Source organism: Marmota flaviventris, chromosome 6 (assembly GCF_047511675.1).
Source record: "Marmota flaviventris isolate mMarFla1 chromosome 6, mMarFla1.hap1, whole genome shotgun sequence".
NCBI classification, from domain to species: domain Eukaryota; kingdom Metazoa; phylum Chordata; class Mammalia; order Rodentia; family Sciuridae; genus Marmota; species Marmota flaviventris.
The window spans coordinates 147,078,268-147,102,992 of record NC_092503.1 but is presented as its reverse complement, the minus strand read 5'-3'; the positions used below and the strand labels follow the sequence as shown (position 1 = coordinate 147,102,992).

The 24,725-nt window shown below is 50.2% G+C and overlaps 1 protein-coding gene across 4 annotated transcripts in view; it reads right to left on the bottom strand.

Moving 5' to 3' along the window:
* Positions 1-5,807: 5,807 nt before the first annotated feature.
* Phactr1 (phosphatase and actin regulator 1) overlaps positions 5,808-24,725 on the bottom strand; it is a 272,986-nt gene continuing 254,068 nt past the window's right edge. For all 4 annotated transcript variants that reach the window (XM_071613691.1, XM_071613692.1, XM_071613689.1 and 1 more), the window contains 5 exons: positions 17,238-17,293; positions 12,345-12,406; positions 8,088-8,228; positions 6,829-6,905; positions 5,808-5,982 (listed from right to left, as the gene is read on the bottom strand). In XM_071613691.1, coding sequence (XP_071469792.1) covers positions 5,967-5,982; positions 6,829-6,905; positions 8,088-8,228; positions 12,345-12,406; positions 17,238-17,293 — 352 coding nt within the window. In that variant the 3' untranslated portion in view covers positions 5,808-5,966. The remainder of the gene's footprint in view (positions 5,983-6,828; positions 6,906-8,087; positions 8,229-12,344; positions 12,407-17,237; positions 17,294-24,725) is intronic.

Here is a 24,725-nt window from a genome sequence, read left to right as displayed (position 1 = left end):
TTCACCAGGGGGTGAGCAGGTCTGTCTGGCAATGGTGACTCTGGCAGCAGGATCAGACACAGTGAGGCCACAGGAAAAAAGACAGGGCTGCCATGGCCCAGGTGGGAGACGAAGGCCTAATTAAAGAGCAGGAGGCTGCCTAGGGAGGATTAGCTTCTAGAACTCACTGGCAGGTGCTCAGGACCAGCTGGAAGTGGAATGCAGAAGGTGACCTTAGGTGATGTCAATCACTGCAACAGGAAATAGGAGAGGAGGGAGGGGACTGATGGGAGGTGGGATTTACAGTGGTCATAGCCTGGGCATGTTGAATTTGAGGCTCTGCTGGGAAACACGGACACCAACAAAAGAGCTCACAGGAAGTCAGGCCTACCTGTGTGTCAGACAGACTGACACCGGATCCTCCTAACAACCCCCTAGAATAGGCACTGGGTGCAGTCAGTCCCCTTTTGCAGATGAGAAAGTGAGACAAGGTAAATTAAATAACTTGCCCCAAGTTGCACAACCAGGAAGGGCCAGGGCCGGGGCCAGGACTTGACCCCAAGCCTTCTGGGCTCAGAGCCATGACTCCTAACACTATGCTACACTGCTGCTTTGTGATGTGGGGAAAGCTGGGTCCGGAGCTCAGGGCAGATTCAAGCTGCAGCCTTAGACAGACATCGGAAGCCAGGATTGTGGGGGAGATGGCTCAGGACCTGTGGAGAGGGAGCCGGGGAGCGTGTGTGGTGTCCAGCTTGATCTCTGGGTTAATGGCAGAAGTAACCCCACCAGGGAAGCACCTTAAAATGTGGGGCACCTTGGGAATGTGGGGCAGGGTCTTAGGCAGAGCTGGTTGAAGCTGCTGCAGGATGAGGCCTCAGGGGGGCACTGGGAAGGGCGGCTCCCCAGGGGGCCAGTCTGTGACAGGCACTTGCAGAAGACTTAGAGGAATCCCAACTCTTCTCCAGGAGACTGGCCCCCGTGGGCCTGCTCGCAGCTTCCTCTTTCCTGAAGACTCAGTCTAGTGTTTTAAAAATTCCCCAAACCCTGAGCTGACAAACTGGAGGAGGCTTGAGAACGTCTCATGTGATGTGATGAGGAAACTGTGGCCTGGAGAAATTGAGGGACGTCACCCAAACTGTCCTGTTAGGTGTAGCAGCAGAGCCATGACTGCTGTGTCACAGCAGCCCACCCGCCTGGGGAGACTGTGTGACCACACCCTCCCTCCCCTTCCCCGCCCTTTTCCTTCCCTCTTGCCTGGCAGAGCCTTTGGCTTCCTGGAGCTTTTGCTTTCTAGCCCCTTTACCCCCTTGGAAAGCTGCAGGCAGGTTCTGCAGTTCATAAGCCAGAAGGGGAAGAGGGAGGGAGAAAACTCAGGCCGGGAGCTGGAAGCTCTGCTGCTTCAGCCTCCGGGCTCCAGTGCTGTGGGCCTGCACAGGTGCCTGGCACCGGGCTGCGAATCCTGCAGGACTCGACACCCAGCGATGGCTTGGCTGCTGTTCCTCAGCAAAGAAACAGGCAGAGCCTGTGGTCATCAGAGGTCCAGGCAAGGGAAATGTGGCTGTCTTTGGGCTGTCCTCACAAGCACCTGCGACTCATAAAGTTGATTATTTTCCCAGCAGGACCAGCGACCCTGGAGCCAGCAGACTTGGGCCCCGCCCACACTGCTGATGGGCACCTGCACCTTAACAAGAGCCCCAGATGATTCTTAAGCAGCTCCCACCCTGTTCCTCTTCCCTAGAAAAAAGTTTCCTCCATTGCTGGGACAAGGATGTGTCATCCAGCAACCTCACCCCTCTCCTCGTGCTGCTTCTCCTGTTTCCCCCCAGATCTTCAAAGAAGCAATTTAGCAATGGTAGTTACAAAAAAAAAAAAAAAGCTCTCTGCTTTATAGGACAAAAACCAGGCTTTTCAAGGAGAAAGAAGTCCAGCTGTGTATACCAGGGGGAGTTGGTTCCAGGACCACCCCTGCCCCTGTGGATACCAGTGCTCAATTCCCGTAAGTAAAAGGAAGGCCTGCACTGAATTCCCCACACTCTCCCCTGTGCTTGGCCCATCTCTAGATGACCTCTACTACCTAGTGCCACATAGACGCTGTGTAGGTAGTCGTTACATAGTGCTGCTTAGGGAATAATGACAAGAAAAAAGTCTGCATGTTCATTCTAATTTTTGACCCATGGTTGGTGGAATCCACCGACATGGATGGAGTGACAGGGCATTAGTGACAGGAACCCCAAAGGTTCCCAAGTCATTATGGCTAAAGACCATCTGATCCCTAATACTACTGAGATGACCTGAGTCATTAACAAAAAGCTCATCTAAACTCCCCCACCCAGGGAATTCAAGGACACCACAGTTGGGCAAACCATTTTAGATATTCCAAACATTAAGGGCAAACCCCTAGTGGACAAGAAGTCTTCTAGAAAACTGATGAGCCACGAAACTTCCTTCCCCAGCATTTCCTGGTACAGGAGGTGGCCCCACGTGTCCCCTGATTGGCCCTATTTGGCTGATGAGGACCAACCCGCCTTCCCCAGCCCAACGATCTGTCTTTGGTATTTCCTTCTGGGGGATGATAAAACACACAGGAGTCAATTTTTTTTTTTTAGACTTTTTTGTTTTGGTTTGTTTTTAGAGAAACTGCATACATCATCAGAGACAAACAATAATTTAAATACCATGCAGTTTCTGTATGTACAAAACCGAGGCCGTAGAGATCCAGTTTAATTTGTGTTGTATGTACATCGTCTCCCTCATACAGCCGTCATCTGTGAAGCGGAACCCGGGAGGGCACGGATTGACGGTCGCCACACTCACTCCTATACAAAGACAAACTATGTACACACACCCAGGAAGCAACTGGAGAAAGCATCCGGTTTGGGGGTTAACAGACCAACGGGAAGGAAAAGTCATGGCAGGTGACCTTTACCCACCGGCCGTGCACGGGGGAGCCTGCAGCTCCCTTCATGGAAGCCACACACCACGATGTTCATTCGGCAAATATAAATACATGTTCATAAAGCGGGAGAAAAATAAACCCAAAGCTTTCCTCACGTTCAACGCCACGTCGTTGGTAGTTTCTCTAATCGGACAGAAAGGCAAATGTTTTAAAAGTGTGACAGGGCTCGGGGGCCTTGGGAATGAGGTTATCAGAATTTTGAGAAAGGAAGTTGGCCAATGGCTGTGTCTTTTGTCATTAAGGGGGGGGGGTTGGGGTTGGACTTGGAGCCATGTCTAATTTCGAGAGGGACAGAATTTGAGATAATTCACGTTTCCCTCTCCCACGAATCCAGATGACACCATGCTCCACTGGGAACGTACATGCACAAACTCCAAAACTGCAAGTACTTCCGGAAAAGTGATGCATTTTAAACCATCTAGCCCATCTCTTCTCCCTGCCCCCAATGAGGGTCCAGTTGTCATCTTGGAAGGAAACACAAGTTGCTTCGGTGTCATAACAATGTGGCCAGAAAAATGTGGGTAGATGATCTCTCTAAAGACCTGGAGGTTTTACAGGGAGACAGCAGAGGCCCCGTCCTGCAGGCCACTGGGGTTGCTGAGGCTAAGAACCACCTAGAGTGGGCTTGAGATAGCTGACCCTGAAGGTGGGTGACCTTTCAGGGACTGGAAGGTGCACCCCTCAGTCTGAGAAAGTGACTTCTGGGAAAGGATGCCCTGCAGGAGGAGGAGTGGAAGTGGCGTTTGGTTTCCTCCATGCAGGAAGTGGACTGCAACCCTAGGGCACTTTGGGTGGCCCACCCGGGCTGCTGGCTGGCTGCAGGGAGCGGGATTTGGTCTTTCTGTTCCCAGGGAATTTGAAGGCCCAAGACCCAAGGCCAGCAGGGATGCCAGGGACCTTGGTGGGAGGAGTCTAGTCAGCGGAATGTGTTCCCTGAGGACTCACTCCTGGCCAGGGGAAGGCCCGACTATCAGGCCACAGGGCACCACGTGCCACTTTTGAAGCTCAGCTGCTGGTTAGAGGGAGTGCGGGCCTCAAGCCCGGGCAGGCAGGCACCTCCGCCTTGAATGTGTGCCTGCCCCACCTGCCCTAGAGAAGTTCAACACAAGAGCCAAGCATCTTCTGTCATTCCATTCGAACATTCAAACTGTCAGTAAGCCTTTCGGGAAGACATTTTCCCTGAATACCTCTCCCGACTGCAGGAACTATTCAGATTCAACATTCAAAGAAAAAAAGAAAGATCTAGTGATGGTGTCCAGTGATGGTGATGGTGTCTGCCCTTGGGCTGGGCAGAGGCGTGCGCGCTCCAGAGGCGCAAGGAGACCAGTGGCTGGGGGCACTGCCTGCAGAGCTGCCCTGAGCTCTCCCCCACATCTGTCTGGCTCCTGCTTGGTGCTGCCCACGGAGCCGTTAAGGCTGTAGAAAATTCAACAGCCCCAGAGATGTGTGTTGCATCCCAAGGGTTACTGGTCCCCCCTGGGTTTGAATGAGGACTTGTTGACTCTTTCTTGGGATGGCCAGGCCGGCAGCTGGCATCCTTCTAAACCCTGGGTGCGTGGGGTGGAGAGCGAGCCAAGGCCTAGAGGGACCATGGTGGCTCTGGATCCTCCACAGAAGGCGGAGAGAGCTCTGCTCAGAAAGAAAAGTGGGTGTTCTGGGCCTCGCTGGGATCCTGGGTAGGGTTTGTGGGTGTCCTTACTTCACCGCACACCCAACCCCGGTGTCCCTGCCGACAGAGTATTGCTTCTCTGTGGTCCCGGTGTGCAGGACGACGGTTGGAGACTCATCTCCAATCACCCTGCATCACAAGAGAGTCAGGACTCTCTCTGGATCAATGGAGCAGGAAGAGAGGGACACTCTGGGCAGGCGTGCCTGGCATCTGCCGAATCTGGCACGTGCTGAAATCTGGGCTTCTCCATGGAAGCTTTTCAGTGCAAAGAAGGGAGAACAGGAGGCCACAGAGTGGCACTGGAACTCCAGTCCCTCAGTGGCTGGGGAGCCAGGCTTATAGGAAGGGCTTCTGGCCTCCACGCATGGGTCCTGGGCTCAGAGGACCGATGACTTCCAAGTCACACCACCCCTGCCTCTGGGTGCACAGGAAAAATGAACCCTGGCCAAGCAGAGCTTCCGACCAGCCTTGCTAGACTTCTGTTTGGCTCCACTTAGTGCCTGTGCTGCCTGAGCGAGGGTGACCCCAGCTCATGGCCCCACGCTGTCTGCACCCTCAGACGCATGGACATCATGGGAGTACCTTAGCCATGGCATCTGTGTGACACTGGGAGGGTCAATTAATTAGAACTGAGCAGGTGACAACTCTCGCTTTTGAAACCAGAGTCTCCTGCGAGGCGGCTCAGCTCAGGCTGAGGGGGCAGGATGGGCGCTGCCTGACAGCCTTCCGCCCCTACGGCACCCACCTGAGGACCCACAGACAGCCCCAGACTCCCCAGAACCCCCTGGGAAAAGGCCCTTCCATTCTGTTCACTGCGGGGATGATGGCCGAAGAGAAAGGACCCGGCCACGGAGAAGCGCTCCCCGGCTCTCAGCACCTCCCTCCTCGGGGACCCCCAGACTGCCCGGCGCATCTGGCCAAATCTAGAAGGCCATCCGGACTGCCAGCTGGGCAAGTCTCTGAGACAAGCTCACTGCCTCCGCCTTCTTTCCACTCAGGTGACAGACCCTTGGGAGGAAGGGTTTCACTGGAGACCAGGTGAGCGTGGTGCCTGCCGGGCTCCGATGGCGAGGATGAGGACCGCTGGGCCTCCGGGAGGTCTTCCGCCAGGGCCCTGCCACCGGTGGGACGCGTTTCGGTACCCGCAGTGACGCCAGCAGCTCTGACCGTGCAGTGGTCACCATCACGTTTTCGCACAGAGAATCCTGATTGCGTTTCCTTTTATTTTTCTTCTTCTTCTTTTTAAAAAAAGGCAGTTCAGAAGATTTACATCGTAATGGGGAAGTGAATAAATACCAGCACTTATGGTTCTTATAAATTTATGTTTTGAAGACAGCATAGCACTCAAGAGGAATTTAACTGTTAAGGTCGATGGAACCTAGAAGACAAAGAACTTCATCAGGACCGTGAGGCCGCCGGGGCCTGGCACCTGGCAGTGCCACCCTCCCGTCCTCAGACACCCGGGTTGCAAGAGTGACAGGAAGGTACGTGTCTCCAGACCCTCCCCCTAGTACCTGAACTTCACCCAAACTCACCCCTGGTTTTGGGACAGTTTAACTGGACCTCCTGGGGCCCAAAGTGAGCAGCCCTGGTGACCCTGGGGGCTCAGCAGCAAGGTGGGAGGGGCCCAGATGGTGACTCTGAGTCCAGATTCCACATATTTGCTAAGTCCTGGTTCTCTAAGTGCCCGCCAAAGGAGGATAAGTAGAATCAAGTCAATGGCTTTGTCTCTAACAAGCCATGTGACCTTCATTTCTCTGTGCCTCAGTTTCCCCAAATGACATCCCACAAAGCTGTCTGGGAGAACAGCAGCACAGAGCAGCAGAAGTGAATCTGCGTGGGAAGGCCCGTGAGGATTTGGTGACGGGATGTAAACTGCAGGGGTCTCTTCTCCTCGGCTGGTTTCATAAAAACCGCCTTGGTTTGGGGCGATTGGCAATCTGGGGTTTGTCAGAGTGTTCATTTGAAGGAAGGGAGGAGCAGGCTTGGAGAAGGTTGCTTCATGTCTGGGCCTTCAGCATTCCTTGTGCGAGTTCTGGCAACTTAAAGTAGGCCTTCATGTTGACCAACCTTTCATCTTTCCTCACCCCGGCACTTACCAAACCGCAGGTGACCCGGGAGCAGACAGGAGACATTTTGTTTGGAAGTAAACTTTGCAATTTCAAGAGTGTGTGTGTGTGTGTGGGGGGGGGAAGAGAACAAACAGAAACCCTTTGATACTGACCTTGTTAAGTGTCTACTCAATTCATGAACTTCCATTTCAGTGCTTTTAAATTCATTGAGCTCTTTCCGAATGGCAGCCTGGAAGGGAGAGCAGCCTGTCAGGAGGCCAGGGGTGAGGGGTGGGGGGACAGAGGGACCCCTTTCCACTGCACATCACACAACACCTTCGTCTTCCACAAAGCCACATGACTGTGTGAAATACCTTTTCATCGGAAGGGGGCAAAATCTCCTGAGATGTCCTTTAGAACCTTGCAAGATTGCCCTTCTTTGGGGGAGTTGACCTCGCACAGTGAGGTCCTGCATTTGATGTGTCTTAAGGTCTGTGCTCTCTTTGTCCCCTTAGGTTACAAGAATGGCAGACACACTGACTGCGCCTTCCTGAGCTTTGAACATCCCCTGCTGGGTGCAGGGGACAGAGCCCTTCATGTGAAGGTCTATGATGAGCCTGCAGCCTCATGCTCTTGAACTGTTCTGGGCCTAGACCAGTGTCATTCTGTCCCTCTGGGCACCCCCTCCCAGGCTGCCTGCTATGGTGTGAATGTGTCCCTGAGAAGTTCACGTGGTGGAAACTCAATTTCTACTGTGGGCCTTTGACTGAGCTGCAGAGGGGAAGAGAGAGGGGCCCATCCAGTGAGAGGAGTTGAGACCCCAAGGGTCCATCCATGAACTTTTAGTTGGGATCTTTAAGAAGTGTTCAGATCATGAAGAGGGACTAATGTCTTTATCTAGGAATGGGACTGGTTACTGCCAGCGTGGACTGTCATAAGCAAGGCTACCCGCTGTGTTTTGTCTCTAACATGTACCTACTTCCTTTTCCAACTTCCGCCATAAAATGGAGCAGCATGAGGCCCTCACCAGGTGTGGCTGCCCAATCTTTGAAGGAAGTGAGAACCTCCAGAACTGAGTCCAAATAAACTTCTTTCCTTATAACATCACCCAGTCTCAGGTATCCTGTTATAGCAACAGAAAATGGCCTAAGACAGTGCTTTCCTCTTTCTGTAACTCCAGCACAGTATCACTGTCTGTCTTGTGAGTGGTCAAGAACATTCAGTGACCTCCCTGCAGATCACCCAGAGCTCCTGGGAAAAGGCTCGGAGGAAGTCGCACTATTAGAACCCAGCTCTCAGCGCCCATCATGGGCTAGGGTGGAGATTTTACTGCAGTCTAACAGGCTCCCCAGTGGCAAGCAAGAAGCCCCACACAAGACCCTGCTGCCACCCTCTGGGGCTCCCCTCCCTCCTCTTCACCCACTCTGCTTACTTTGTCTGCAGCTGTGAGGCGGGTCCACGGCTTGTCTGCCCTCCGATCATAATCCTGAGCGTCAGCCACCTCCACGTAGTCACTGAAACGGATGAGGATTTTCCTTTCTCGAAGTTCTTCTACTGTGGGCCTTTGACTGAGCTGCAGAGGGGAAGAGAGAGGGGCCCATCCAGTGAGAGGAGTTGAGACCCCAAGGGTCCATCCATGAACTTGTAGGAGTGGAAAATGAGGTCCTCCAGAGAGGCCACCAACGCTTCACACAGCCAGTCCAGGCAAGGCCCTGTGGGGACCCAGGGCTCCCAACTCCTGGAACTGGACTTCTCCGGGCTCTGGGACCTTTTTAACCCCTTTCAGTACCTCCAGGTCTGTACGGCTTGACGCCAGCCTGGCTCTTCCTTCACAGGTCTTTGTAAGAAGGCTGGCTTTTTGTGTGGCTGTGGGTGCCTGTTGTGGACTTTTCTGCGTCCTTCACCCACCAGATGGCAGTCACCTTGTACAATAATTCTGTCTTATTTTGAACATGTGAATCCACATCCTGTGCAAATTGAGGGCTCTCTTCAAGATGGGTTTGCAATGCATTTTACATATGCGTGTGTGTACGTGTGTGCATGTGCGTGTGTCTTAGACACCCACAAAAGTGTATGTGCAGACATACTCAAGAAGGGCAAATGAAAGGTCAGTGGACAGAGGCACAGCTGAGTGGGGGCAGAGCTGGCCCTGTTCATGCCGAGGAAGGCTCTGGCTGGGCCCCCAAGGGCTAGTGAGGAAGGACGGTGAGAGGGAGGACGAAGCCATGTTTACTTAGTCACCTCCTGATATTCCCCCCATCGCCCTCTCTCTGTCCTTGAACAACACGGGGTTGACATTTCTATTATCTTCATCTGTCACAGGTTTATTTCTTCTGGGGCGACACAGTCACCTCTTTGAGGATGCTGTCAATTCACATTCAACCAGTGTTATTTAAGAACACTTTTCCCTCCAGGCCTGAGACTGTGCTCAGTGCTATTAATATAAGACGTAGTCAGATAGATTTTTACCACTCAGGCCTATCGAACGCCCACCCCCCACCTCCTCCTCCACCATCACCACCACCACCACCACCACCACCACCACGGCTACTCTGACGCCACCCTGCGGCAGCCTGCATCTTCCTCTGGGCCAGGAGTGGGAAGTTCTGGGACCAGCCACCTCAGCTGGGGGAGCTGGCCCACTGGCCTGACTGCATGTCGCCACCCCTAGGGGTTCCCAGTCTGTCAGGTGGCAGCTGTGGGAGGCTTCCCAGGGCAGACAGCCCGGGTTGCTATAAACAAATACGGCCTAATCCTGACACCCAAATGTGCTCTCCAACATGTGAGAACAGGGAGAATTGGTACAAGACGCTTAATGTTTACCACATAGAGCCCAGATGATCAGACTCTCACTCAGAACTCCCAGGGGGCACCGGATGCACAATATTAGTTTGTATATGTGACTCAGAAAAAGCCCTGATTTTGGAATTTATCTTCCTGGAACTCATGACCTGGGTTTTACTAATAGTCTGTCTATGGCAGAGTCCCGCGGGGACAGAAAACTCAGTGTAAAGGAGGACTGAAGGGCAGAGAGTGTCCTGCCCGGGTCCCACGGGGGCTTAGGCACCACCATGCCTGATGGGGAAGGTGCTGTACCCCAGAGCTGGGAGGGGACGAGTGAGGAAAGCTCCAACTGCTGCCCCTCAGTCTCAGGTGGAGTGTGGACCCTGACGCCAGCCGTCTCCAGGTCTCTCCTCTGTGACTGTGGGCTTGTCCCCTGATCACATGGAGCTCAGAAGATGTGCCATTAGCCTGTGGCTGGCCGCAGTCCTTGGGGCATCTGGATCCTGAGGTCCTGCCTTGGATGCTAAGGAAATGATCCCTGTGGCCAGTGTCAAGTTTTCTGGGATGATGGGCTGAGAGAAGGGGTGGGGCAGGGGTCGGCAGCAGCTGTATCTATATGTGGAAGCAAATACGCAGGAAAAATATAGTCGACTCAGATTCCCCAAATCAATCAACCTAAACCCTGGTGCGTTCCTTCTCTTTCCTTCCCGTGTTCTCTCCTCCCATCCATCCATGCATCTGGCTGTCCATTCAGCTAACTAGACCCTCTTTTTTTTTCTTTTTGGAGTCATTTTTTCCCCAAGTATGTAATTCTGATTCTCCATTTGGTCCACAGAAATGACTTGGTCTCTTGCTATCATCCCCATTAGCCGCCGGGTTTCATATTTCTCCCTAGCACATTAAAAGTAAATAAAAGTTGGTTGAGGAGATCCTTGGGCTGAGGGCAAGGCAAGGAAAAACAGCCACCACTCCTGGCATCTGGTCCTGGTGTGATAAAGGCTCAAGAGAAAGGAGCTTGCCCAGAGCCGGGACAGGATGTGGGTTCCCACCTGCCGGCAGGCACCACATCTCTGGGGACAGATGTGAAGGCTGCTTCCCCTTGGCCCAGCCTCTCCTCATCAGCAGCCACCCCTCAGCTCACACTCACTGTTTCTCCCTGACTCCCGGGGAGGGTACCTCAAGGCCAGTTCCCTGGGGGGAGAGGGAGGGGGGGTCAAGGGGGAAAAAGCAATTATTGGGGGACATGCAAAATTCAGTGGCTATTTGGGGTTAATGGATCTCCATGTATTACCCACCCCAGGGGAGATGGGTGTGGGAAGCAGCCCTTTTCTCTTGCCCACCATGAAATTATGCAATAAGTCAAATTTCCCTCTGCAAAAATAGAACCATCTTTTTTTTTAAGACATAAGAAATGAGTAGATGTCTGATCGATTTTCCATGACTCCCTCTTTAGCAGACAGCCTTGGAGTTTAGAGAATTTTGGGGTTTCAGTAATCAACTCCGATGAACTTGCTCCAAATCAGAAAAAAACTTTTTTTTTTTTTCCAGAGCTTCTAGATGTTTCTATATCAGAAATGAGAGGTTATCACTAGGCTCTTTTTCATACCCTTATCTGTTCAAGAACACATTTAGAAGAAACCCATGTATTTCTTCTGTCCTTCCCACCACTCAGTCTCAGGAATAAATGTGCCATGTGTACCAAGACCAGGGGCTCTGGAGGACGTAGGGGTCAGACCTTGACAGGTAACAGCAACTGGCCCAAGAGAGGTCCCCACCAAGGTAGCACCCGCCAGTCACCTGACCCTTCAGACCCTATTTTCTTTTATTGGGTTGGTGTTTGGCTTGTCACTAGATATTTGGGACACTTTTAGGCAAAGTGTTGGCGATTGAAGATATCCCCTTCATAAATGCTGTTTCAGGACCTCAGAGTCTCTTCTTTTGAATAACATTTCTAAGAATAAAAATGCACTAATAAGTTTTTTTAAAAATTAATTTTAATGGGTCTCTTCACCATCTTTAAAAGTGGAGTGCCTCTCTCTAAGATGGTCACTGTAGGGGGCTGATTAAAAACACTTTAGTTAGACAGAGATAGTGTTCTATCCTGTGCGTGTCACCAATTAATTAAACTTTTCAACAGCATCCAAGAATAGCCACAAGTTTATTATTCAAGAGGCCACTCATGTAGCATGAGATCCACATGGGGTCTACACCGAAGTGCCAAACCATCTATTTCAGAGGCTAAAAATAAAATAAAAATTTGAGCTTTGTGACTTTTATCTAACTGCTTTTCAAACATCTTCATTAAATTTTCCAGACTTTTGGCATTTTCCTAATCCAATAATGCAAACTGTATGTACATAACGAAGTCAAATAGTTCTTAAGAACTAATGAGGAAAGACTGTGTCCAGAGGCAAGGACAATTCACACCTTCTAGGATCCTAGCAAATAACAATGTTACATGAGGATGACTAATTTTGATAATGAGTTTCAGATGGCCTGACAGGGTTACCCATTTTTTTGTTTTTCTTCCTGGTGCTGGGAATTAAGCCTGGAATCCCATGAATTCCAAGCATCTGACTGAGCTACAGCTGCAAGTCCTATGATGAATTTTTAAAAACAAAATATTTAGTGTAATTTGATAATACAATGCAACAGACCTCAAGAAGTTTGGGGTGGCGGGGAGTGTCTGTGTGTGATAAATCGAGCAGGGTTGAACGTTACCAGCCAAAGGATGGAGGGTCAGGAAGCTGTGCTGACTACCAGCCCTGGAGAGGTCTCCAGGGTCAGAGCTGTGTGATCTGACACCAAAGGAGGGGAGTCACTGGGACTTGTGGCTTTGAGGCCCTGGAGTCCTGGGCAGCCCACCCTCTTCTGTCCCTGAGATCGGCTTGGAGAAGGGTCTCACCTTTCGAGTTAGTCGCCTCTTGATCTCTCTTTTCTCCTCCTGTTCCTCTTGTTCATTCCGAGCTGAAAGAAACAGTGAAGACGCTTTTGATTTCAGGGCAGCAGGTCACCCACGGGTGCTTCCTTGGAACCACAGCTGGTCTAGTCCAAGGACCTCCATTTGAAAAGGGGACGAGGGCGCTCCAGTCGCCTTCCCGGGCCACCCTTCTGCCTGCGGGGACACTTCCAAACTACCTGCGCTGCTTTAAACCCCTAGTGAGCAGGGTGACCTTGTGCCAGGTGGGTTCTGGCTCCCCAGGCCGAGATGCTGGGCTGAGAAATGTGTGACAAAGCAAGGAAGTTTGGCCTCTGGGGAGGAGAGAGGCTCCTTTCTCTGGACAAGAAGGTGGGCCTCACTCACAGCCCCTCGCGCCGCCAGAGACCGAAGGGCTCATGGCCATGTGGCCCCAGTGTCTGGTGCACTGTGGGGTGGATGGCAAGGCAGGCCTGCACCCGATGCAGAGAGAAACCAGGCCGGCAGGCTGCGCCAAGGGGAATTTCAAACCGCTCACCTTTCGCAAACCCTGATTCCATTAATTCTTTGAATCTTCCAAGAAGTCCACAGAACATGTGTGAGGCCAGAGTGTGGGGTACAATTGCCTGCATTGAGGCTAGTCAGGGGTGTCTTAGAAGACTTCAGAGCTTAAAAAACGTTCTCGGCTTAAAATGTGGGTGACTGACTTGGCAGAGTTTTAAAGAGCGGAAGCAAGAGGTTCTGGGAAAGGAGCAGATATTCTAGGGGCAGAGAATGGGGGCTTATCTCTTCTTCTCAGCTAACCAATGACCTTGGGTAGATCATCACTTCCCTCTGTGCTTTGGAAGAAGTCCTTGGTATCTACGGAAGCACACATATCAATACAGTACTGTCGGACTTGGAAAAAAAAATCACGTCATGCCAACTCATGTCATAGAAGACCTGTGATTCCCACCACTGTTTTATTACGACATTGGTGTAAGGAGACCAGAAGTTGATTTGGTATTAATATTTGGTATTAAGGATACCTGTTCTTTTTTTCATTTTGCAATCATACTTATAAAGTTGCATTTTGATAATTACTTGGCTGCATTGCACACTTGATACCTCGGTGGCTTCTCCTTGTCTAAGTATGGACAGATCTTCAAAAGACGGAGACCCCTGAGCATAGGAATGGGGGTGGGGACTGACTGGTAATCAGTCCCACCCCATACAGCCAGAGCCATATAGCCAGATCACACTGACGGTGACAACACTGCCCATGGAACAGATGGGGCCTCTGAGCAGAGCTCAGGTCCTGATTGACACCCCCAGGGCAAGACTTTGCAGCCTTGACTGCCTTTGGGTATTAGAACCTTGATTAAGGGCAGTACAAGAAATGTCCACATCCTGCTGTGGGACAGGTCACCGGAGCCACAGAAGCCCGGAATCCTCCACCATTGCTACTCCTTCCTTTAAAGATCCTGTCTCCATCTTAGAATTTTGTTTAACAATGCAAATTTCTTTTAGATTAAACTAGTCTGCCATTAATAGCTTAATATGAATTACTCTATCAGATATAAGTTGGGAGGCAGACAGCAAGACCCAGGAGAGGAGAGACCCCCCCGAAGAGTAGGATTTGTGAAGATGCAAACTTCCCAGAGACAAAACCTATGAAACTAGTTAGCCATTAGTACCTCACTAAGAATTAATCTATCAGAGAATAAATTGGGAGGCAGATAAGAAGAATCGGATGGGGGACCCCAGTCAGCCACGTTTGTAGGTGGGAGAGAGAAAGAAAGTAGCCTGGGAGTCCACCCCAGAGGCAGCCCAGGACACCTGGTTAATATTGACAGAAACCACTGACTACCACCTTGGTTTACAAATGAAGACGTGAAGGGCACGTCCCAAGTCCCCCCATAGGGTTAATTAGTTAGGCAAACACTTGAGCCTTTTCCTGTGGTCAGGTTTGATTTTCTTGGGGCCAGCCCTCCTCATTACTGGTGCTGGCCTCATACTTCTGACCCTACAGGATCCTGCTGAGCCTCTAAGGTGGGCATTCTGTGCCAGAGGTGACACAACATGGACCTTCATCTCCTACATGCCTTCCTTAGGTCCCTCTGAGGGGCAGGGTGCCCAACTACTGCCTATGGAATCTATACCTTTAGTTCAAAGCCATTTACAAACCAAGTGTCATGAATTCTCAGGCAGAAGCTGCTAAGACAACCCCGTAAGGCAACAGGAAAAGAGGCCAGGAAAAGTCTGTGATGTCATTCTTGAGGGTGCCACCATCAGAGGGTGTCCATTATGTGCTCAGGTGAGGACAGAGCAAGGGCTGCTCCTGGGGCCAGGCAGGGAGGGGCTGCAAACCCAACCTAAAGCTGAGTGCTGAGCTGACCGCGGACCAAGGGGCCCCTTTAGCCATTTAAAGCCTAGAAAATAAGTTTCAGAAGAAACTGAGCATGTTTTTTTTTTTTAAATCTCAGCATTTTTTTTATACCACTAGACATTTTTGTTTAGCAATCAAAGTAAATTAATGAATACATTAAAAAGACAACAAATTTAGAAAAAAACCCAAAAGTTTCAGTATGCAGGAGAAAGTAAGAACCCACGGGGGAAAAATGAGTTCATTTCTACAGAGTTTTGAAACTGGGAAAAGATCAACCTGTTTGACTTGGGCCAAGCTTTGCTTTGGTTTGTAGCTATTTGACCAGATGAAAAGGAAGAGGGTACAGAATAAAACAAAGCCATGGTGACAATCTTTGGACTCCCATTTTGGTCCCCCTAGGCTTACTAGCACAAGTAAATGGCAGTGAAAACCACTCTCCAGGGATCTGCCTGGCTCTGGGCAAACCAGAGGTGACAGCTTGGGACTTCGGACCTTCCATGTCTAAACCTGACTGAAATAAGCCCTGTTTTCTAAAACCTCTTCAATCCCCAGACGTCTCCCTCCTCTTGGAGTCGTGTCAGAACGGAGGCCAAAAGTCCCACGGGTCCCGTGAGTGAGCTGTACGCAGCTTCCTCGGAGGACAGCAGACCCAGATCAGCTAAGCGTGTGGGGCGAGGCGGAAGAGAGGAGGAAGTCGAGTTATCTGATTTCTGATTTTAGGAACTGATGTTCACCTCTTGTTTTTCTTTCTCTCCCACAATGGAAAGTTTATAATGGATCAGGTCAGGGAGCAGACTGGGGCCCAAAGGGAGCCATTACATAGGCCCAGATTTCCCCAGCCGGGGTTCTACCGAAGAAGTCCCTACTCCACTGGCTAGCACGGTGGCCTTAGAGGACTTTCAGGGCATTCGTGGGTTAGAAAAATTATGCCCACAAATTCCTAGAGACCTAGGAGATGAGCAAGGTGCCCTGGGACTGAGGAAGGTCCTTCCTGAAATGGCTTCCTCTGAGCTTTGGGGAAGTGGTGGTGGCCGTGGAGAAGGGACCAGGATATGGAGACAGGTGACTGTGAAGCAGATGGGCACTGCAGGAACTGCACATGCCAGCAGCCTCCTGGGGTGGGTGAGCGTCAACATCCCCCCTTGACAAACCATTTAATGCAGACCAAGTCACAAGACCACTGGGAGAAAAGCAAAATCGAGAACACTTTAAGTGAAAACATCAAGGCACCCAGGGCACGATCTTACGTGACTGATACTTTCTTAGACTGTAAAATTAAGTGTTTGAAAGATTGTGCATGCGTGTGCGTGTGCATGCATGCAGCATGTAACACAGAATGTCTACAAAGCTGCACAGGCTTGGCGCAGGGGACAGTCTGCAATCCCTGCAATTTGGGAGGCTGAGGCAGGAGGACCACAAATTCAAGGCCAGCCTTGGCAATTTAGCAAGACCCTCAGCAACTTAGAGAGACCCTGTCTCAAAACAACAACAAAAATAGCAAATCAAATAAATAAAAGGGCCCCGGGAATGTGGCTCAGTGGTAAAGCGCCTCTGGGTTCAATCCCTAGTACCAAAAACCCGAAACCAAAACAAACAAAACACCTGTGCAATTTCTTTTTCCTGGAAAGAAGTTAGAAGGGCATTTGTGGGTTGGGCTAGAAAGTATCATGAATTAAACTAAAAAACATTACTTGTCAGCGATGCTGAGGAAAGTGTTAGGGACAACAGCGGCAATGACCCCACAGATGTGAGCAGGGTGGTGGGATTTAAAATCTACTTAACATCTTCCACCACCCTAAGGTGGTGTCCAAGACGTGCTTATTTTCTTTTAGTATTTTGTGTTCTTTAATTTTTTAGCACCCAATGGATTCTGTCCCTATTCAAACATCCCGTGTCCTGAACCAAACAAGGAGCTCATTTATTTTTTTCTGTCCTCAGCCTCAGTGACAGCTGGCTTCTCCAGAACGAGACTGTCACGTGGGCTTACCCCAGGCCAGTGGGATCCTGAGGGATGGCCATGAAGCTTAGTCACTTGGAAATGCTTTCTTCGACTGCAAAGCTAGTGTTGGAAAACTCTATCCACAGCAGCGAGCTGCCATGGAAAGTTCTGTTTTGTGGTCTCAGTTTTCAAACGACTCTCCCCCTTCAATACCCTCGTCACTGTTTTGAAGCCCATTTTGATTTAAAGGTGACCTGATCTCTCTTCTCAACCACTTAATACTAAGTACTCGGTCTAGTTTTTCTGCTTCTCTCTGGCAGGCACTGCAGGAAGGTGCTTTAGCCGTCTGTGAGCTTCCAGCCAACAAAGTGGAGCTGAGTGACATCCCACTTGCCTTCCCCACGGGGAGGTCCTCTTTGGTGTTCTAACACACGGGGACGAGCCTCAACCATGGGACAGGCTTTCAATCTTTTCTGCCCAGGCTCCAGGTAGAAACCTGGTGACCCACCACTCAGTAATCAGGAGAGTCGCCCCCGAGCGAGCGTCTGTGATGGCCGTGGGCTTAGTCACTTACGTTTCAAAATGTTCCTCTGCTCCAGTTCTTCTGCAGTCGGCCTCTGGCTCAGCCGCCTACGGAAAAAATCCAGGAAAAGTTTTTGGACCATATCATATCCCCCTTGGGCGGTGAATCTCCTCGGCCCTTGTAGGTACATGAGGCGGAGCTGGTGGCCGGAGCCCCTGTTCCATGCTGCGCTCTGAGACACTGCCTCCTGCCACCAACGCCTCCTCAGTTCCTCAATTTCAACCCCAGGAAGGGCACCCTGCGTCACGGCTCGCAGAGCTGACCCACTGCCTTCCTCCCTCCGCCAGCCCCTCCCCGGCCTGCCCCAGGCCAGGGGACCGAAACTTAAATGGGACTCTCCTCTCCACAGAAGTCCCTTTCTTTCCTTGTGGCCTCTTAACTTCAGGACCGTGGCCTCTTGCCTCTCTCCCCTCCCTCCAGGCTAGAGCTTGCTTCTTGCCATGTTTGTGCAGAGACAGGACACAGAGAGGCGCAAGGCCCCGGGGGCCCCGTCAAAGAGCTGCCTGTCTGCACAGAACAATAGCTGCTCTTCTTCTCGTCCCCACCGAGCCTTATTAGAGGTGGAATGACAAATGGACAGGCACAGAAATGACACTCCTGTTGCCAGGCATGTCATTCAGCCACAGCTAGAGAGATACTCGACCAAGGGGACGGGGCTTGCGGTGGTGCCCTGGGACAGACCGCAGGAAGGTGGCACCGAGGGGACACAGTTCCCAGGAATGGGAAAGGCATCCGGGGCAGAACTGCATTTTGGTCCACCTGGATGAGTCCCAGGAAGGATGGGCACCTACACAGTGGGCCTGCGCATGGACGGAATGGGTCCCTCTGAAGTTGTCAGTGGCTGTCGAACAACCCTGCGACCCTTCAGCAGTCCTACGTCACCCACGGGGGTGAGGTGAGGGTGAGAGGAGAACATTGTGGAAGGGACATTTAGGCTTCCGGAGCCTTCCACTGGGTCCTGAGGGGTAGGGAGGGGCAGAAACTAGTGTGGCCAGTTGGTGAGACGTTTATATTGTGGAATCTGAAGAGAGAGAGATCAGAATGTGAGAAAGTTGTCAGCATCAACATGGAGTCACTGTGGTCAAAGCCGAACCACAGATAATGAAGTCAAGGTAAACCCAGGGGTTGGGAAGGAGGGGATCTGGTGGATGTGTGTTTTACAGCAAGAACACGTCATAAAAGATTCTGCCGAAACCACGACCCTGCTGAGAAGCCACCGTAGCCTTGCTGTGGAGTGTGGTGTGTTCTGCTGAGTTACCCCGTGATGTGTAGAACTGGAGTTTTTAGGCCGAGCCGGGACCTTTGTGGCTGGCTCTGTTTGAGCAGCAGTGTGCCACGAGTTACTCCATTCTGAGTTTAAGGGCTGAGGTGAAACGATTCTGTATCAGCCTGGCACAGCCACCATCAGCCTGGCACAACCCTAAGGCACAAACCGATAAATAAGTTAATCGTGCTGATGAGAATGACCACTGTGAACCCGTCAAATTAATCAGGAGCACGTGGATGCACGGGCGAATCAAACCCAGGCGAAGCCAGGCCCGTGAGCTCGTCAAACATGCCAGACTCCAAAAGAAGGGACCTTCTCACTCAGAGCCCTGAGACTGGACACTGTGGCACCCTGACCTGGTGGCCTGGTCTCTCTTCATGAGCCTTGCCCAGAAGACTGCTACAGTGACAAATGTCCACATCTCTGTCCTTGGGCTTTAGCAGAGGGCAGCTTCTCTTGCCTGTGATGACCTAAGTTCCACTCCGAGGTGACACTGTGAAACTGCCATCTGTCTGAAACTTGGCCTAGAATAAGTTCCTGCACTTTGACAGTTCTGAGCCCTGAACAAGTTCTTTGCTGGTTTTAATCTTTTTTTTTTTTTAATTAATTAATTTACTAGTACCGGGGATTGAACCCAGAGGTGCTTACTCTGAACCACATCCCCATCCCTTTTCTATTTAGTGACAGGGTCTCACTCAGTTGCTTAGGGCCTCACTAAGTTGCTGAGGCTGGATTTGAACCTGTGATCCTCCTGCCTCAGCCTCCCTTATTGCTGGGATGACAGGTGTGTGCCACCAGGCTCTGGCCTTGGTTCTTCATCTTATCTGACCGCCTACAGTGACTCTTTGCATTCATATCTGCTCTCTACCTTTGCTCTCGGTTCAGCCCCCTGACCCCTTCCTAGCCTTTCTGTAATAAATATAAAATTGTGTAAAGTGTAAAGTGAGACTTGCGTGTTACTGATCTTAGACACTGAGATAGGAATAAAAGAGCCTGTGGTTGCCTGGTTTATGATGACCAGGTGACCCACAAGTGTTCAGAGAACTGTCAATGATGAACATGGTGTCACCTGAGAGTTTAGTGTTTTCCAACACATTCTGACATTGTAGGCAGAAACACGCATCTGGTCTATGTTTGTGACGTAGCACGCTCATGATATACACCAAAAGTGCTTCTGCAAGGACATCTGCCCAACAACTGGCTCTTCAGTCTTGGACTGTACCACCTTGTTACAGATCCCTCCCTAAGTCACTTTCATTCAAAATAGCTCATGTGACCCTCTTCATTTTACCTTTAAAAATCCCCCCCCCCCCAACTCCCTTGCACCTGTTCACAGCTCACGACGACACGTACATTCCCACTGCAGGGCTCTGCTCTTTCCAAATAAATGCCTTGATTCTTTGGAGAATCTCTCCCTCTGATTGTCATCTAGGTTGACAAATGAAAATGTAGTTCATGGAGTCTCCAAGGACCTCTTTTCAGTTCAGGGCTTATTGTCACGAGGAAAATCCGCAGCACCTTGTTGGAAGTTGTATATTTCCAAGTGTTTTTAGGTTTCTACGAACATTTTCACATTTTTTATTCCTTTTCTCAAGAACATTTCTGTGGCATTGCATGGGATGCATGGTCTTTGGCTCTGGTTCCTCTTGCAGAGAACCTAAAGTCCTTGAGATTTCCCGAGTGACAGGGGTATCTTATTCCTGATGAGTCCCTTAGGATCACAGCCTGGTGACACACCAAGATAGCCTCAGGGTGGGGCTGGTCACCAGAAAGACCAATAACCAACCAGGGGCTGGAGATAAGCTCTATAAAAATTCTTGGACAATGACATTTGATGAGCTCAGGCTGCTGAAACCTGGTGGCACTGGGAGGGTGCTGTGCCCCCAGGGGTAAGGAAGCTCTGTCCCCCCACCCCCACACACACACTTTCTCCTTCTGTCCTTTCGTCTGATCCTTTCTAATGCCATATTATTGTGTAACAGGTGTCTAGAACTTTTTTTTATCTTGCAAAACTAAAGCTCAATACACACCAAACAACTCCCCCAATTTTTGGTGTTATGTATGGTATTTTTAATGCAACTTTTAAAATGTTATTGTATTTTTTATACCTCTATTTCATTTGTTATATTTAGCTGGTGACGAGGATTGAACCCAGTGCCTCATGCATGATAGGCAAGCGCTCTACCTCTCAGCCCCAGCCCCAGCCCCTTAGGCAATTTTTTAAAAGTGTAAACTTATCCACCCTTCATTGACAGCTTCTAAGCCTGGTGTCATACCTCAGCATACCATCCCCAATATGCAATTATAGATAAAAATCATCCAGATTTCTTCTAAAAAAAAAAAACACAACAAAAAAACTGGTGAGCATGACGTGCTCCCCTGAGTTCTGAACTGTGAGGGTCACTGGAACCCCAGAGTCACAGCAAGTTGGTCAGAAGCAGAGGTGACGGATCCCTCCTTGCCACTGGCATTAGAAACAAGGACAGTCTTTGGGGGCTCTGTGGGATCTGACACTAAGTGCCAGAGTGAAAATGAAGGACAGGGTTCCTAGTTGGTGTTCCCTGGAGAACTGCTTGGAGTGTGGGGAGAAGCCCACACATCTGGTCCCTGCTCACGTGAGAGGAGAGAAACAGTCTTTTTTCTTTTATGATCCCAAGAAGGCATTCTTTACCCCCACGGCCAAGGCCAGTTGTGCATCTGGAAATCCACCAGGTAAACAGCTTTCTCTCACCGCAGGGGAACCTGGTGATCACACAAGGGAGCAAGCAGCCTACCTACCGGCCCCACGTGGATGCTCTCCTCACCTGTCAGCTTCTCCCTCCCAACACCTGTGCGCATTACCTTTATGGGAGGGTCTGGGAACGCCCGGGCTTCGTGTTTGAGGGGCGGTATGTTTTGAACAAGCTATTCAGGCTCAGAGGAGCTTGCCTCTTGGAGATCAGGCTCATATTTTGGAGTCTTATGTTAGGGGGTGTCCACACAAGACACACTGGGTTCCGCTGAGGAGCCCATGGATTCCATGAGCAGACACGTTGCCTGATTCTGTGCTGGTCTTTCTTATCTTAGGACTCATCTTTGGAGAGTGCAGAACATGAGTGAGTGAACGAGAACTTGAGAAAGTTCTGTCGTTCATGAGACCTCCTTACGAACACAAGTGGTCTCAAAATAAAAACGATTTACTTTTCATTTCTCTCAAAGGGTCTGAGGACATGAAGGTAGATCTTAGTTCCAAAGTGTAGCCAAGCTCCCCTCCCGGGCATGTGCTATTACTCGTTGTTTTGACTCTGAAAATGAGATTTGGTAGGAAAACGATATTGTGGCATTTTTGGATCACAAAGCACTAAATAGCTCAGGACTTAGGGGTCCTGGCTCTCCTGGTACTACTAGCCTAGGACAAGGTGAATCCTGCTAAGGCCTATGTTCTTTTTCCTGTAAACAGTAAATAATAATTGAATAAACTAATGTTGGCTTAATGCCTAAAACACAAGGCACTATGTATAAAAATTCACTTCAGTTCCATTTTAAGATCCTTAACTTAATTAATCACGGCTGTGAACTCCCCTTTGCCGTGTGACCTGGGGATTAGGACGGGGGCGCTGGGGAGGGGTGATGACAATCGTCTGTCTACCGCAGCTGCAATACCGCTTCCTCATCAGATGTTGCAAAGTGACATCGCCCACTGCATTTGACTCTGCAGTTCTCTTTGGCAAGCTCAGAGGCGGCACTTTTTTGAGGCTGAATGCCCTCAGATAGGGCATGCGCACTGCTGCTAGCCCCCGTCCACCGCGCTCACTCAGACCGGGCAGGTGAGGGCACTTCTGTGTGTGCTGCTGTCCGACTTTCCATCCCTCCATCCACCCTCCCTGGGCTTTCTGAGTCTGAGGCCTCTGGATGACGTCATCCAGTCATAAGAATCCTGTTCTGTTTTCCTGACTCTTCCATCCACTAATGTACTTGACATGGACTGAGGGCCACCTTGAGGGTCAGGCACATCCCTAAGGAGCACAGAGCCGAGGGTCAGGTGATGAAGATGTGCAAGCTGAAGCCGGGTGTGGAGGTGCATGCCTGAAATCCCAGTGGCTCGGGAGTTGGAGGCAGGAGGATCACCATGAGTGCACGGTCAGCTGCAGCAACTCAGCGAGGCGCTAAGCAACTCAGTGAGACCCTGTCTCTAACAAAATACAAAAAAGGGCTGGGCTGTCTGACTCAGTGGATAAGTGCCCCTTGGTTCAATCCCCAGTACCAAAAAAGACGTGCATGCTGAAACCGGAAGGACCATTTCCAAGGAGTTGGGGTGGAATGAAATGTCCTTAAAACAGTCAGCATGACGGACAGGGTTTCCACTTCACTGCCCACTGCAGATCCTTGCAGAGTTGGGCCAGGCCAAACCCGCCCGGTAGGCAGGGGGAGTGGGGCCAGGCGCTAGGAGATGGAGCTTCTGTCCTGACACTACTTCCTCCGCAGCTCTTCTCTCAAGCCCCCCAATTATATTGGCACCCTCACTCACTGCCGTGAAGACGTGTTCTTAGAAATGGGTCTACGTACAGCAGTTGCCCTTCACCTATGGGATGATGTGTTGTTCTAAGACCCCCCTCGGGGATGCCTGAAATTGCACTTAGTACCAAACCCTACAGACGTTGTCTTTTCCTATACATATATATTTATAATAAGGGTTAATGTGTAAATGAGGTACAAAGATGAATAATATAACAATTACAGCAACACATTATAATAAAAGTGGTGTAAATGTGGTTCCTTTCTCAAAACACTTTATTGTACTGCTCAATATTTTGTGATCACTGTTGTTCCAGAAATGGTAGACACAGGGGGACCCCTGGGATCCCACAGAGCTGATAATCTAAGACTCCGAGATGAGATATTTTTCCTGAATGCATCTGCCTTGGCCCCACCTGGCTGGTAGATTTCACTCATTGGGTCTGATTTAGACTAACATTAATTTGAAAAGAAATTTCCTGAAAGCTATGTTGAGATATTTATATGCCGGGTGGCACGGGAAATCTTTTCCAGAGTTAAAACTTTCTATACAGCAAGTTATCCAGAATTAAATGCTCCGTGCTTTCAAGTGATCTTAAATAGCTTGGCTGTTCCACGTGACCCTGGTGGACAAAATGTGAGAGCAGCAAGATCCTTTCCACGGCTCCAATGATTTCTTCCTTATCGGGGACCACAGCTAAACGATTCCTCATTTACTGTGAACTGAAGTCACTGGGTCCCTGCGCAAATGTCACATGCCGCCAGCTGCTGTGGGGGAGCCTTCTATCTTCGCTCAAATTTAAAAATGAATCTTGCCTTTTCTTCCAGTGTGAACAACGCTATCATTATGTGTGACCACAAGAAACATTTGAATACAACGAGGTTTTCCTTTTTTTTTTTGCACAGAAAGACTGTGAAAACAAAAGCAAAAATAAAACCCCAAATAAATGGCACTTGGGTTTTGGCCTCGGGAGAAGAGAGCCTGCTGGAGAATGTAAAAGCAAGATGTTTTAATACATGCTGAGCAGGGGGCATGGCAGCATCTCCCCAGAGAGGTGACAAAAATCCTTGTAGGTTTTGCTGGTCTGACTCATGGAGGATTAGTTCTGCTGCACAGAGCTAATGAGCCTTCTGCTGGCTGCAGAACAGCAAGGTCACAGCGTTCATTAGCATTTACAACTGCTTATTGTCTGTGAGCTGTGATTTCAGAGCCTGCATCTTGGAAGCTGTGTCTGCATTTCAGGATGAGGAAAAGCAGAGTTGACTTTGGTTTTCTGCATCTCAGGACTAAAGAGAGGACCAAGGAGAGGTAACTGCCATGTCAGTCATCCTGGAGGAGATGACAGAGGAGGGGGTCCTCCTAAGGCAGGAGGTGATAGGTATCTTGCTATAACAAAACACCAGATTCTCGTTACTTTATAAAGCAAAGAAGTTTATGTAGCTCAGTTTTGGAGCCATTTAATATAATTCCAGATAGAACTATTGAATCCAGATCCTCCCAGGTCCAATGCTGCACATACTCCAGGATGATCACAGAAATATTTGTTAGGTCGGTGGCGGCGACTGGGTGGCGACTTAGTGGTAACTTAGAACAAAGCAGCCCGAGCCCGCGCAGGAAAAGAACATCAATCAGATGCTGTCGGAAATGCCTGTCAATCAGCCAGATCTCCTGACTAACGCTTGTCAATCAGCAGGACCCCCGGTCCAATCCTGGAGTT